Raw genomic sequence first — 16,799 nt, forward strand, 5'->3', positions numbered from 1 at the left:
CTGACGAAGCGCTGCGCTGTTACACTACGTGAACTCACTCAGAGTTAATAGTTGAATAAAGTCGTCATTTTTTGCACACAAAAAGTATTCTTGTCGCTTGATAAACTTAAGGTTGAGCCGCTGTAGTCACTTGGACTATTTTAACGATGTGTTTAATAACTTTCTGTGCCGGCAAGTTTCAATTACAATAGAAGACTATGGAGGAGTGAGACAGCTCTCAGATTTAATCACAAATATCTTAATTTGTGTTTTGAAGATGAACGAAAGTCTTACGGGGAACAACATGAGGAAGAGTAATTACTGACAGAGTTTTCATTTTTGGGTGAACTAACCCGTTAACCTATTATATCATATTTAATCTATTAAGCACATTTATTAGTCAAGAAATTAAGTACTGTGATATTTTCACAGTGATATTATCTAATCTTAAGTCATAATTAAACATTAAAGGGCACCTATTATGGAATTTTGAAATGTACCTTTCATGTAGTGTGTAACATAGATCTAAGTGAACAAAAACATCCTGCAAAGTTTGAAATATGAAAGTGCACCGTATATAAAGTTATTGTCTTTCAAAAGTGAGAGTCGACTCTGAGTCATTTTTATGAATCGTTAGAAGACCGAAGCTTTTTCTCTGACTAGATGACGTCAACTTGACGTCATCATGGCGACGAGACGCTGTGTTCTGAACTTTTTTCATCTGCCGAAGGAGGAGCATTTGAAGACTAAGTGGCTACAATTCATATATACAACTATACCACAGAAGTATAGTCCGAGCCTTGTGCTTTGTTCGCGCCATTTTGAAGACGATTGCTTTACCAACTTAAATGCACTCAAACTTGGATTCGCGAGCCGGCTGATATTGAAGGAAGGTTCAGTTCCAAGTGTATTTGCATCAGCTTCCTCCTCCGTATCACAGCCTGTAAGTGTTATTAATAATTGTTGCTTTTATGTTTTATGTAGCATGCTTAATTATTTTGTTTGTTGTGTAAGCACCGTTTAGCTTCTAGGTCTTCAATGACAATTGTATTGAGATATGTGAAGTGTTTGTCGTTGTTTTCGGAGTTGTCTTAAAGAATAAGTAATATCTCGTAGTAACGTAACTGCATTTTTTTTTTATTATGCAATGCAAACAAAGACTGATTGTGCTTTTACAATATGAACTCTGGGCTATGCTCGCTAATATAAGTACATAACATTCAATTCTTTATCTTATTTTTAGTTTTTACTACAAACTACAAAGCAGTGGACTATAATCATTATTATAACACAATTTAATTGATAAAAGCATAATTGTACTCCGTGTTAAACAATAAGTATTATCTCTGTAAACACTGCTGCGTCATCTGACCAATCAACGCAGATTAGCGTCGCGCAAAGGAGGGGTTTGGAAAAATTAGTCGTTGAACGAATCATTTGGGAGTCGGTGAGCAAATCAGGTAAAAATAAATGCATATTATACGACAACAAAAGTGTTTTTTGTCATGGCATGCATGTCAAACTGTTGTTGGGGACTCCCAAAACAACATTAGGAACATTTTAAATGTCATAATAGGTGCCCTTTAAGAAAGCGATGAAAGAAAAACTATGTCTGTTATGGAGCTTATTATGTTAAATTTTGAACTAGTGTTGAACTGTTTAAAGTAATGAATGCAAGAGTCACCAGATGCTAATATGATCGTTAAATGTTTAAGATATGGGTGATTAAAATATTTTAGCAATTACTCAATATTTAAGCAAATGCCAAGGTTAAAAAAAGCATCTGCAAAATGCATAGTAAATATGTTAAAATTAATGTCAAAATTTTTTTTAATAATAATATCAATGAACCACAACCTGTAGTATGTTCTTGCTATCATCACAAGCCTCTGGGTGATTTGATCAGCCAGCCAAACAGTCTCTAACCAGTGTTGTCAAAGAAGTTATCTTATATCTTATCTCATTTCAAGCCAACCAATAAAACACCAGACACTTCTGGCTCAATCAAAGGGCTTTAAAATGTTCCGTCATGCTTCGTAAATAAACAGAGACACATGATCAGGCTGACACTGTCTGATATTTTTAGCTACACCACGTTGACAGCAACAAAACTGGAGGGTAATAAAACAAATATTTGTAAGGAAGAGTGAGTCGAAGGCCTATCGAAGATGATTTGCAAACCACAAACGTGTGCAATATATCCAAACACACGTGCATCTGTAAACAGCTGGCCTTCCCAAAACAAATCACATATCTTCTGGGTGGCTCATTGAGCACTGTAAGTAAACCCATGCACATCACTGTAATTAGGTCAAGGGGTGAGGAATCCACCGATGGGTGATCTCACCACTCAAGGCTGCTGTACTGGAGGACATTAGAGTCCTAGAGGGACTAAATCATGTGTGCATGGGGTTGCATTTCACCGCGGGGCAGGAGAAGGGTGGGCGGGCCTGCATTAGCACGGACAGCGGACCCCGGTAACGCCACTAGCCGCATGAGCAGCACCGACAGGCGGCATGACCGTGAACGAACCACCGCCACTTGCTCCAGAATCTGCTTTCCGACTAATAATCGATGCATTTATCAGAATAACGTCCAAAAATGATTATGCATTCATATCAGATTTAAACAAACCACGAGATGCGCAACTCACCACCCCACCCACCAGACATTTGCTTTCGTTTCTGAATTTGGACTGTCTCAAAGAAGGATAAAGAATTAATTATCACTTAACAAACGGGGACAGACGTACAAAGCACGATTAGAATAGAACACGTTGCAAGCAAAATGCATACTAATAGTGTCAGTTTAAAAATATGGCATAATAATGCACAATGCATATTAGTTAGATAAATGGGGAATTGTATGCCACATGTTTTTGATATTACATATGATGACTAAATATATATATAAATCACGTGCATGTAAAAAAAGCGTCATTCATTAAACCTTTATTATTATGCATTGCATGATTACATGTTTTCATTATTTTAGAGCGTGCACGCGTATGTGTTGCACGCGAGAGCATCGGGGTGAGGCGCGTGCGTTTCCACCCGCCTAAAAAATCAAAAAGAGAAACACAGCGAGAGGCCGGGGGTTCGTCTGTTAGCTACACAACACACTAACTAACATACACACACAGTTCTGTCAGTGCGCTGTTTAGCCCGCGAAGCTAACACACTCATCGGCTAACTTGAGCTAAACATCCACACACACTCCCACTCAGAGCAGCTAATGCACACAGAACGCGCCAAAAACTCATGTGGAACTCTAACCAAGACTATTATGGTGTGTACGGCTCATGGTGGCGGTTTATTTGCTTTATTTTGCTCATTTTGCGGATTCACACGGTTGCCTACCTTCGTTCGCCAAGTCCGCCATTTTACTTCTCCGTGCACACCCACAATGCACCGCGGCACTAGTGCGCTTTATTTCACAGAGCAGCTGCACTCGAAATGCATTTACATTTGAATATTAGTCATTTTATATAGAATTTTACAATATTATGTATTAGTATAGTACACTTTTAACAAATATTGTAAGATAAATAATGCTCTATAATGTTAATAGTATTGTAATATCTAGTAAATAATCTCTGTAATTGTAGATTTGTAAATCATTTTCTTGTTAAGTGTAGAAAGAAAAAACAATTTTCTTGTAAACACGATTATCTTATGTTACATATTGCAATAATTATTATTATGACATCTAGATATTTTCCACTAGGCCTATATTATTTTAATATATGACTATTATTTCCCTTTATGTATTGCATCTACTAACAATAGCCTATTAATTACTATTATGTTAACATATTATAATGCCTAATTCTTTTTTTTATTAGTTTAAAATCACCACACTCTTACTATTTGTAAATATTTTTACTTTCTCTTGTTGCTGATGTCTAAAAAAAAATTAATTAGACTATATTAAACGATTATCTAATGTTAACATATTACAAGGCCTAATTATTTATTATATTATTTTTCTAAATTATGTTTATTCCTGTTTTTCGCTCCTTAATATTAAGTAATAATATACTAATGAATATTGGTAATCGAATGAATATATATATATATATATATATATATATATATATATTTATGTATTTCATTAAACAAATTTTTTTTTTCAATGTATTTCTGTATTATTTTTATTCCTATGTGTTTTGTAGTAATCAATATGACCACTAGATGGCCAAGTTGGTCAAGGCTGTAGTTGAGATGGGATGTAAACTGAGATGGACTTGATGGTTGTTGGCCTGAACTTTTAAATTATATTTATATGAAATAAATATATATATATATATAAAATAAAATATGCAATAAGATTTTAAGATGTTAAAATGTATAAGATGTTTCAGGTTCAGTCCTTAGTCCCAGTAAATTCATCTAAAAGATCCACATTTACTGCTGGAGAAATGCCTTATATAATCAATATAATTAAACTTTGATGTTTAAGTAATTTCAACTTAAATTACATTAAACTGACTTTAAAAAATTGAGTTGAATCTCGCTTATCTCGCTTGAATCTTTAACTTATTTTGAGTTAAAGCAATGTATAACATATATCAATGACAACGTATGTTTTAACATTGCTAACATCAATAGGCTACAATTAGAATAATAAAACACTGAAAACAATAACAACACAATTCATATTTGTGCTGCTGAGGTGCATCAAATTACAGCTGCATAAATAATGTTTTAAAAATAAAATTTTGTTTATTGAGCATTTGTATAACTCAATATCACGTTTACAGTCGTGCTTATATTTGTGAAAACAGCTCTCTTGCTTAATTATCATATAATGTAAAAAGATCTCATACAAGTAGGCCTTTTTTTTTTGCAATCATATCTTGAATATGTATTTTTGGTGACGTCTGTGCCACAATCCCTCATTGATTTCTGTCCCGGCACAACAAAAGAAACCAAATTAGAAACTAGTTAGTGATTGCATTTGAAGCAAGAAGAAGTTTAATATTCAATCACAGTAATGATGTTAACAAATAAATCAGACAATGCACAGGCAATGATATCCTTGAAATAAAATCCAGAGACCAAGACCTTCAAAAAATGATCTCAAGACCAAGTAAGTTCTGATACACAACAATTGATCATGTTTTCTCAAATGAAGACTGACCATTGCATGACTAAGTAACTTTACATAAAACTCTATTAAACGGCAAGCAACTGCTCCCTTTTATTAAGCTCCAGTATTTCTATAAATGAAAGGATAATGTTCTATATTCTTTCAAAATGCGTATAAAGCCCTCAGGCAAAACCCATGTAACCACATGCAACCAGACCTCCCGACAGATGAAGATAAATGTGAGTGATTATTTAGTGAAAAAGTTATAATCTCTTAAATGAAAGATTTAGATTCCTCTATGAAAGGGAAAACAGGGACATTTAAAGGGCATCATGTGTATAATCAGGTGTTTTTCATTTTCATTGTATTCCAAATATTTAGTACACAAAAAATTATAAAGACGGATTTGTTCATGTATTTGACCATTAGAAGCCATTCTGTGTGTGTAGCGTATATATTACACGAGTCACTGACACAGTTATGAACTGTCAATGAACAATATCCACGTTTCTCACAGGCTCATTCAGGCTTTAAGTGAAACATGAGAGGCTGATTTAAGTTTCTCACAGTCAGGCTTATGTTGTTGACACATTTCACACACAAAATGTTCTTTAAAGGTGCCCTTTTCACAAGGTGTAAAATAAATCTCTGATATCCCCAGAGTGTGTGTGTGTGAAGCTTTAGTTCAAAATACCCCTCAGATATTTTTATATAGCATGTTAAAGTTGTCACTTTTTGAGGGTGAGCAAAAACGCACCGTTTTGTGCATGCATGGCCCTTTAAATGCAAATGAGCTGCTGCTCCCGGCACAGGGGGCGGAGCCTGAAGCATTTTAAAGGTCATTTACGTTGCGAAAGGCACACAAAATCTTAAATGACTCAGAACACACACTTTACAAGTATTTTATCCTTCTGCCTTCTGGCCGTAGGTATAGGTTACCGATGTGTAGAAAGGCCAAGTTTAGTAAGAGTTTTGTTCCTGTATCTATATATTATACGAGCTCAAAATACATAGGGAATCGGCCATTGATACGTCAGGTATGCTCTCTTGTTTCTTGATTTTTTTTATTATTTTTTTTGTATATGTCTAGTCATGTTCTTAATTTGTTATGTGTGTTTGTATTATGTATGCATCTATGATGGAAACAAATTTCCTCTCGAGGACAAAAAAAAAAAAAATCTAATGCATGCACATACGTGTTCTTTTTATGTTTCTTAGAGGTTAAATTCATTTCAAAATCTGCCAAACTTCCAATACTACTTCTAAATAGGATATCTACTTCATAAATTGTATGCAAATTGTAAAAATAATGGTTCAGATCACTCAAACAACATATGGAAATGGAGGCAGTAATGTCCACTAGTGGAGAAGTGTGGTACTGCGCCCAAACTAAATCTCACTGAAAGCTTATTTTTTGAGATATATCAACCTAAAATTTTAAACACAACTTGTTCAGATTTTTGCCTTTGATTTTTTTTTTGCATTTTTAGAGTCCACCAGGTTTTGAAAATATTTATTTTATATAAAATATGAATAATAAAATTCTTAACATTGTACATTTTCATAAACTCAAACTTCTATAACTTTTTTTTTCTGTTTAATTTCTTAATTTATTTAACTTCTACAAAAATCTGTCAAATGTCTTCTTAAAAACAAGACCAATCTTACATCTATATTCCAAAGCATTCTTGAATTACAACCATTTAAGTTCAGAATGTGCATTTTCATTTCTATTTAAAAAAAAGGGGGGTGCTTGGTTGAGTTTTGGGGGTGGTTGAGTTTTTTGGAACATTTTGGAACCTTTCGTTTTAAAATGTGATATGAATCCCCATTTTGTTCCATATCGAAGTCCTTAATTAAGACCATAAACAATATGATCTCAGATAATCCAAGATTAGATTTGGCGTGCTCTTGAGCTCAATATAAGGAACAATGTTGCTTATGTGGCTAATAAACACCTCGTCAAATCAATTGTGCAACACAAAAGATATAAAGTTACACTTTCATTATTGATATAGCTAGTGTGAAATGATACAGGGGATCTCCAGAATCTCATCAAAAAAATTATAATAATATTTCCTTGTTTGGTGAAACTGGAAAAATGAGAATATGGTGCAAAATTTCATTTATTTCAGTAATTCAACTTAAAAGGTGAAACTAATATATTATATAGACTCATTACATGCAAAGTGAGATATTTCAAGCCTTTATTTGTAAACATTTTGATGATTATGGCTTACAGCTTATGAAAACCTTTTCACAGTATTCTAATTTTGAATTTGGGGTTTTCATAAAGTCAATAAAGAATCACATTTCTTATACAGCATAATCCTCTTGCCCAGCGATGTCTTCTCAACAACTTATTTGTAGAGATACATACTTATGAGGCAATTTATACTATATTATAATAAACGATCAAACAGTCATGTATGGGATCAAATTCCCGCCAAATATATAGCGGTCACGTATAAAAAAATAGTAAGCGTGAATCAAAAATTTAAAAACACATGTAAAAATATATTGCATAAACTGAAAAAAAAAAGCAAAATGATCAGAATAGCAAACAACGTGGTCACGGATCAAAATATATTAAGCGTAAATCAAGAAATAACAAGCATGAATAAAAACTTTAAACACATTAAAAGTTATTTTGCACAAAACTTAAACTTATGGTCATGCTTTCTTAAAAAGTATGTTTTTCTTTGTTTTATTACTGTGTACTTTGTGCTTTCTTGAATTTGATCCCATAGTCATGCTCCTCCAGAACTTATTGCATGTGCGTTAAACTTTTTTACATGCGCTGAACATGAACCACTGAACCATGCGCGGTAAGAACAAATATAAACCAAAGAAATATATTCAACAGTAAATGACTAATTAATTAACAAAAATAATTATTATATATCAAATTTACGCAATAAAAATGTGAAAATATGAATTTTAAAATATGGGTCTTACATAAAGTGTGTAACTTTTAATTTCTTAACCATGTAAAAAAAAAAAATGCTGTTTGTATTTAAACAGGCAAATTCTTAAGAGTCTATGACTGGATCATTATTGCAGTGATTATTATTTTACATGTTTGGCAACAGTTCTTCTAACTCTAATTGATGGAGTCATAGCTTTTCATAAACAACTATATGAAGACACATCATGATCATATTCCAGGATGACAATGTCAAGATTCATCAGACTCAAAAAGTGCACAGATGGTTGTGAGGAGCATGAAGAATTGATGCACCTCTTGATGGACATATAGCATCACAATATTTATTTCCATCAAGAGGTGCATACATGTTTGGTCAAGATCTTGTATTGACAATGCAAGAGTCCGGCACTCGGTAAAGTCTCCTCCAGAACATCCCAGAGACTTTCAATGAACTTAATGGACTCAAGAGGTTAAAATGATTCTTCATGCTCCTCACAACCATTCTTTCACACTTTGAGTCTAATAAATCTTGACATTGTCATCCTGGAATATGATCATGATGTGTCTTCATATATGATCATGATGTGTCTTCATATGATCATGATGTGTCTTCATATGGTTCAAAAAAATGGTTTTGTGGCACTGTTGTTTTTACCCAATTATTTTTTGTTAAAGTAACACAGATATATTTATCTTACCTCCAAAACACTATTTTATTGCGTTTAATTATCTTAACCTGTATAACTTTCCACTATACTTAATTATCAATCGTTAAACTAATGTACAGGGTTTAAATTTGGAATTTAAAAAAAATTAAGTTTACTTAATCTGTTTGTGTTGGATTACATGAATGATTTGTGTTGCATTTACTAAAACTGGGCGGTGCTTAGTTCCCAGCATGCTTTGCATATAGCTAAATTAAGAGAGAATAAATGTTGAAATTAAGTGTTATTTTATGTGTTTTTGAGAAAATGAGAAAAGAGGAAGATTTGATAGTGTGTAATTGTGTTTAATATTCAATTACATTGTGATTATTAGAACCATTTAAATTACAGTGGGTTACCATTGTGGAGAAGAGTTGAGCATTTGGTTAGGCTGTGACTGATTCAAATAAGTTAATTTCTTGTGGCTGAAGGAGCATTGTAAAACTTAACATTTAAAATGTTAATAAGTGCTCTTTTTAGTTCATAGCTATAGTCTAGAAGTTCAATTGAGAAATCATTTAAATCCATCACACTTTATTTTTTTCAGTTTTAAATAAACAAAGCATTTTCGCTAAACTTAACCGGTTTAAGTTACAGAGAAGCAATTTCATGGATTTGATTGTTCATTACTATTTCTTAATCCAGTTGTGTTGTAACAACACAATAGAGTCAAACAAATCCATTAATGGTAATACAACTTAATTTGCTTGTGTGGAACCACTGTCCATAATTGAATTAACTTATTTTAAAGAGTAATTTTTTTGAGTGTGGTTGTTTAAGAAATGAAAAGCTACACACTCCATCGATTAGAGTTAGAAGAACTGTTGCCAAACATATACAATAATAATCACTGCAATAATGATCTTAAGCATTTGCCTGTTTAAAATACAAACAGCATTTTTTTTTTTTTTTTTTTTGGCCAGACAGTGTATAAGGTATTTACGAATAACATGGTAATACATTCAGTGTTTTGCATCCTCTCAGGCCAGATATTTAAACGAAGGCTTCATTGTTTCGTCTCACAGATGATTGATTATTCTCCATGTTGAGCTTCTTGTTCCTGCCGTTCAGGCTTCCTATGGTGGATCTGAGTTGCTTATGTAACAAATTACCACTTTAAGTGAGACATCGAAAGACATTAATGTCACAAGTAGACTTATATGGCACACGTCTGGGGTTTTCTGCCAGATATTTGACACATATATCAGCTCAGGTGCAACTTTACGTTAAACTATGTTATGTAATGTTGAGCAAATGTTTGATGCTGCCAGAAATTCAGAGAGATTCATTTAAGACTCATTTTGAGGGTAAAGTGACTTCTTTACTTTCAGATTTCAGTATATTTGTAATGAACTTCAAATAGGATTTAGGGACTCATTTGACCATTTTAAATTATTTAATTATTCCAAATGTTTGATTGCCAGTGTAAACTTTTCTCCTAATTCTGTCTAAAACTCGAAAAATGAGAATATGGTGCAAAAGTGAATTTATTTCAGTAATTCAACTTAAAAGTTGAAACTAATATATTATATAGACTCATTACATGCAAAGTGAGATATTTCAAGCCTTTATTTGTTATAATTTTGATGATTATGGCTTACAGCTTATGAGAACATTGTGAAAAGGTGAATTTTTTGAATTTGGGGTTTTCATAAGCTGTAATAATCATCAAAATTATAACAAATAAAGGCTTGAAATATCTCACTTTGCATGTAATGAGTCTATATAATATATTAGTTTCACCTTTTAAGTTGAATTACTGAAATAAATGAACTTTTGCAGCATATTCACATTTTTTTCAAGTTTCACCTGTATATAAAAACATGAGTCAATATGTCAAAATGAGTCAATAGTTGTCACACAGTAAGAATATAGAGCTATAAAATGAATTTGGAGAGCAGCTGAGATGATTTGATCTTTCCTTTAGGCACTGTGAATCTCTTTCCGTACATCTCTCTGTCTCCAGGAGACGCTAGCGTAAGTGTTTACGAGAGACGGAAGATTTTGTGCGGTGATGATTGAGGCCCTTTGAGTTCTTCATCCGCCCGGGGACAATCCGCTCATGATTGATGACATCTATATTTGCTCCTAAAAACTCTCGGAAAATGACCTCAGCGCAGTTGATAAGTTGGCATAGCATGGGAACGATTGTCATATGCAGAGGACAATGTGCATATTTGTTTTTTCAGGTAGAAAAGAAACAAGTACGGTTGGCGGCAGACCATCATTTCTGGAGGTCTTTTTTGTCAAAATATCTCTTTGCTATCGTTAGACATCAGTGCTATTAATCCATCAAGATGGTGCTCTGATGATCTCTTACGGGAAAGAAAGATCCACATGCCAACACTGTTTTTTTTCTTTTTTCTTTCACTCTCTCTTCACTGTTGTTATGCCAGCTAAACGTCAGAGTTCAGACAAACGGGAATTTTCCTGATAATAAGCCTGTTTTCTTATGAACTTTAAGAAACAAATCCTTTACCAAACGATAGTTGATCACTATTTTTGGGGGGTGGATAAAAATTATTGTTGGTTTAACTTAAAAAAGAAAGTTTTAAAGTTCATTGAAATTAAACAATTGAGTTAATGCAATGAAGGAGATTGGTTTAATCAATAGAAACTCAAAATATTATGTTATCTGAACTACATTAATTATCTAAGTTGATCTGACAAAAGATAAAAAGTTGTGATTATAAATATAAAAAATATTAATTTTGGAGTGTAGGTAATAACAAAACAAAAAGATTGGATTTGTTTTTTATCAATTCAATTTAATATTTTTTCTGCAACCTTTTCCAGCAGTACATTAATCTGTTTACATAATAGATTAATTAAAGAAAAGTACACCAATTAAGGCTGCATTGAAAATTGCACTGACAGTTGTGAAGAATTATTGCAGTTTAAAATACCGGTTTTCTATGTTGTAAAATGTAATTTATTCCTGTGATGGAAAGAATTTACAGCATCATATTGTGAATGTTTTTGATAGCAATATTTAATTAATTATGGCAATTATGTGTGAACATCATCAGTCAGCATTAATAGAAATACGTTCACTGTTGGTCAAAAAGCTTGGAATAATTAATATTTTTTATGTTTTTGGAAAAACAATGTCTCTTCTGCTCACTGAGGCTTCATTTATTTGATCAAAAATACAGTAAAAATAGTAATATTGTGAAATATTCATTCAAAATACAAATTTTCAGCATCATTACTCCAGTCTTCAGTGTCATGTGATCCTTCAGAAATAGTTCTAATATGATGATATTGAAGAAACATTTACTATCATTACACTGTAAACCTGAATAAGTTGGCAGAACTCAAAACATTTAAGGCAATCAATTGCCTCACATTTTTTAAGTTCTGAAATTCAAAGTTTAAGTAAGCAGAACTAGCAGATTTTTATTTTGTACTTAAACATTTCAAGTTAAGAACAATTAAAATGTATGAGTCACTAATTCATATCACTAACTTAAAGCTTTCATGTAAACTCAATGTGAACACTTTTATTAGTATAAACTTAGCTAGCGTTAACAAGCTAATCCGCTAACATACTAATTTGCTAACACATTAGCAATAGTGTGTTATACAGAAGCATTTACTGTATGAGTGCAACAATATAAATGTATTATTTGCTCTCAAATCAAGCGCATGCATCACTCGTCACCATGATCGTAACTATCCTAAAACCAACATTAACAGAAATTCTTCTAAATTAGCATAACAAAACATTAATCACTACTAAATCTCCCACTTAACATTAATCTTGCACAAAAAAAAACACATTACATTACACTTAATTTTAGCATCTACTCTCCCTTTCGAGTGCCATCGGCAAAGCATGCTGGGAAATAGACATCCCAGCCGTTTCAGTTAAACTCAAGTTCGTCTAAATTAAAATAAATAATTTCATAAAACTCAAAACAATGAAACATAAAATATGTCAGTTCTGTGAACTTGAAAGAAAAAGAAAGTGCTGAACACTCATAAAAGTTAATTTGACTGAACTAGTTTAATTTAAGTTTGTCCTACTCAAACCAATTAAGTATTTTGAGCGTTAGGGTTTACAGTGGGAATGCGTGCATATTACACGCCATAAACTGCGTATCATATGCACACAAAAAAATATTTTTGCCGTATAAATGACACGAGAAATAACATTCGTCGTATAGATATAGGCTACGCACTTTCATGAGATCGGGCTGAAAAAGCCCATGCTGGCTAACCCTAAAAAAAAAGAGAAAAAGAAAGAGAGCATCACATACCGTGGGAAACAAACAAAAGAAAACTGCCTCTGTGGAAAGCAAAAGGATTCGGGTCTTGCTATGGATCATCGGATGCTCTAGAAAGTGAGATATCATAAACAGTGACCGACGCTATCACACGGTCCCACATTCCCACATCCGAGCTCTGGCGTCTCAGGGCGACTCGAATGGAAACAAGGGCCCAAAGGTGCAACACATTAAACACATGATTTAATGTCCTGGTGACAGAAGAGTTTGAAATATGATGCAAAACGCTGTCAGAACATGATACAACATGAGATAGAGAACAGCTCGGGAAATAAACGCTCCAGTTCGTCCTTGTGACTTTTTTTTTTTTATCCTATGGAGTCCATGATGTTTTTTCGCACTGATTTAATACAACACTTGTTAAATGGCTCCATCATATATGCATCAGTACAATCTGAAAGTAACAGCACAACTATTGTTCGCAGTGATATTTATCAACATTTTGGGCTCCTGGGTTTTGAAACAATCTGAAGCAATTAATGAGAAAAAAATGACATGTTGCCAAAACTAAAATCCCTTTTAATTTTTTAATTTTTTTTTGTAAAGTAGCTTAAATTAGTCTATAATAAGGGGGAAGATTGAGAAAAATGTGCATTTACTTAATAAGTAAAATATTTAGTTTATGTGCAGGATGATGATGCATCAATAAAAATAATTAGAAACATTTGCAAATTTGGTTTGGTCCCCATGCATGCAGCTTAACTTTTACAGAATGTATAAATCACTTTTGATATAATTGTTATTCATATTTATATATGTATTTTAATTCAAAAAATCTACAATTGTGTTTAAAATTGAATTTTGACAATTTAGTTGAATAATTGAATAACGATGCGTAGTGAGAGATTTATCTGAAAGTTAATATTTACATATTTAATTGGCCAAATTTGAATTGAAGATGTTGTAATAGCAACACTTTGAATGCAAAATTTATAATTTCACTCGACTAACCCATAGGTTTTAATGAAAGCGAAGATGTCTGAAATGTACAAAATTCATGGAAATACTGAATAATAACTCCATTAATTGCAATAATTATAAATAACAATGTAACAACATGTCACTCGGGGCCTTCTATGCCATTTCTGGTGGCCCATCTTACCCCAATAGTCTAATTCTATCTTTTTATTTCAAACAAACAAAAACAAAAACCATCCACAAATCTAAAAACATTAAAATGTCCGTAAATTCCCTCATTAACAAACAGACACACAAAAAACAATTGCAGATGAAACTCCAAAAATGTGAATATGGTGCAAAAGTTCATTTATTTCAGTAATTCAACTTAAAAGGTGAAACTAATATATTATATAGACTCATTACATGCAAAGTGAGATATTTCAAGCCTTTATTTGTTATAATTTTGATTATGGCTTACAGCTTATGGAAACCTTTCACAATATTCTACTTTTGAATTTGGGGTTTTCATAATCTGTAAGCCATAATCATCAAAATTATAACAAATAAAGGCTTGAAATATCTCACTTTGCATGTAATGAGTCTATATAATATATTAGTTTCACCTTTTAAGTTGAATTACTGAAATAAATGAACTTTTGCACCATATTAAAATGTTTCCAGTTTCACCTGTAATTGAGATTAATTACCCTCATAATTTGGCTAACTAAATCCCATACATATTGATATTTCGATGAATTGACAAAATGTAAAATAGCGTGGTGGGTCATAATATCATGTTACCCCGGGAGGCATTTTACCCCAACTTAACCCTATATCATTCCAACATTTACAAAACAGGTTGTACACAATAATGCATATTCACAAGTGTGTTTTTTTTATGGACGCTGCAGATAAAAAAGTGTAATCGTGACTTTTACACAGAAAATAAAAACAGAAAGAAAATTAAATGAGTTGTTGTCACACTCTAAAAAAATGCTGGGTTGTTTTAACCCAATTCTGGGTCAAATATGGACAAAACCAAACGTTGGATTAAAAATGCATTATAAAAATTTAACCCAATAGCTGGGTTTATCCATATTTGACCCAAAATTGGGTTAAAACAACCCAGCATTTCAAGACCACGATTTCATTCCACTCTCATTTAATAATCAGTTTTTTATTTTTTTACCGTGACATTACTCAAACAAAATCAAGTCAGTTTGAGAACCTCATAGTCTCAGATGTATAATTAGCATTTTGCACATGCGATGAATTTCATCAGAACTCCTTTACAAGTTCCCTGTTCAAATGATATGTCGTGGAGTGTGAAGTCAAGGCTTAGGAAAACAGAATTAAAGCTTACAAAAACAGCAACCTGACAATCAGAAAGCAAAATGCCACGCTAAAAGGTTTTCAGGAAACATGAGATGCAGTAACATCTGTGCTTTTAAGCTGAAGCATGTTTGTGTCTCTTCAGAGGTCGAAATCTGATGAACTTCTCCTGTCACCAGCTTTTTGTATAATTGCAAAATGTTCGAAGTCTCATTCAACACAAGTCAAGTTTAAACAGCGCTGCGTTTGGCTCACATTTCCTCAGAAACGCTGCAAGGCCTGAATTTTCACCTTGATGGCTTGTGTTGCAGTTTTTGTCATTACATAACACATGGAAAGAACTGAGTGATCATCATTGAATTGTTTCATGCAAGCCATATGAAAACATGCTTTAATAGAAATTATGTGAAGAATTTTTGACCTGTTGTGCTTCATAACCGTGTTGGTCTTCTCATACATAAAACTCAAAAGCTTTTCAATATTTTGGTCATGATGCAGTCCCTTATAGTAATGAGTATGTGTGTATTAATGACTTAAATATCTATCACACAATGCTATCAAATGGCTTTCGAAGGATCAAAAAATCATGCACAACCACATTTACTGTCATTTTTTATCTTGAACGGCACAACTACAACATGCCGTTTTTTTCATTATTAATCAAAACAATGAAAACTGAATGGATGTAGTTTGTGGTTTAATTTTTACATTTATTTATGCATTTACCAGACGCTTTTATCCAAGCTATTTTCATATTTTTTCATCAGAAGTGGTACATGAAGCTGAAAGGAATTATAGTGAATGTTTTTGATAGCAATATTTCATCAATTATGGCAATTATGTGTTAACATCATCAGTCAGCATTAATAGAAATACGTTCACTGTTGGTCAAAAAGCTTGAAATAATTATTGTTTTTATGTTTTTGGAAAAAAAATGTCTCTTCTGCTCACTGAGGCTTCATTTATTTGATCAAAAATACAGTAAAAATAGTAATATTGTGAAATATTAATTCAAAATACAAATTTTCAGCATCATTACTCTAGTCTTCAGTGTCACATGATCCTTCAGAAATCATTCTAATATGATGATTTGATGCTCAAAATACATTTATTATTATTATTATAAATGTTGAAAACTGTTTTTGCTGCTTAATTATTAACAATAATACAATAAAAATGTATACTTTTAATCAGCAAGGATGCAATAAATGGATTCAAGTGAAAGACATTATATACAGTATACTGTATCCTTATATGTGATTTTTATATATATAGAATCCTGCAAAAACAAATTAATTATTCAACATTGATGAGAAAAATGAGAAGCATTATTAATACTTGAGCAACAATAACAATTGGTTTTAGCACTAAATCTTCATATTAAGATGATTTCTGAAGGATCATGTGACTGAAGACTGGAGTAATGATGCTGAAAATTCAGCTTTGATCACAGAAATAAATTATATTTTACAATATATTCACATAGAAAACAGTTATTTTAAATTATAATAATATTTCACAATATTACAGTTTTTTACTGTATTTTTGATCAAATAAATGCAGCCTTAGTGAGCA

At 32.4% G+C, this 16,799-nt stretch overlaps 1 protein-coding gene across 4 annotated transcripts in view; it reads right to left on the reverse strand.

Annotated features, from left to right (window-relative positions):
- Positions 1 to 3,421, reverse strand: part of ranbp3b (RAN binding protein 3b) — a 37,334-nt gene extending 33,913 nt beyond the window's left edge. For 2 of the 4 annotated variants that reach the window (XM_079612858.1, XM_079612860.1), the window contains exon 1: positions 3,339 to 3,408. In XM_079612858.1, the coding sequence (XP_079468984.1) occupies positions 3,339 to 3,360 (22 nt within the window). In that variant the 5' untranslated portion in view covers positions 3,361 to 3,408. Of the gene's footprint in view, positions 1 to 3,338 lie in introns of all 4 variants that reach the window. The other 2 variants (XM_079612861.1, XM_079612859.1) reach the window with 2 other exon arrangements.
- Positions 3,422 to 16,799: the final 13,378 nt, after the last annotated feature.

This window comes from Phoxinus phoxinus, assembly GCF_949152265.1.
Source record: "Phoxinus phoxinus genome assembly, chromosome: 5".
Taxonomy (NCBI): Eukaryota; Metazoa; Chordata; class Actinopteri; order Cypriniformes; family Leuciscidae; genus Phoxinus; species Phoxinus phoxinus.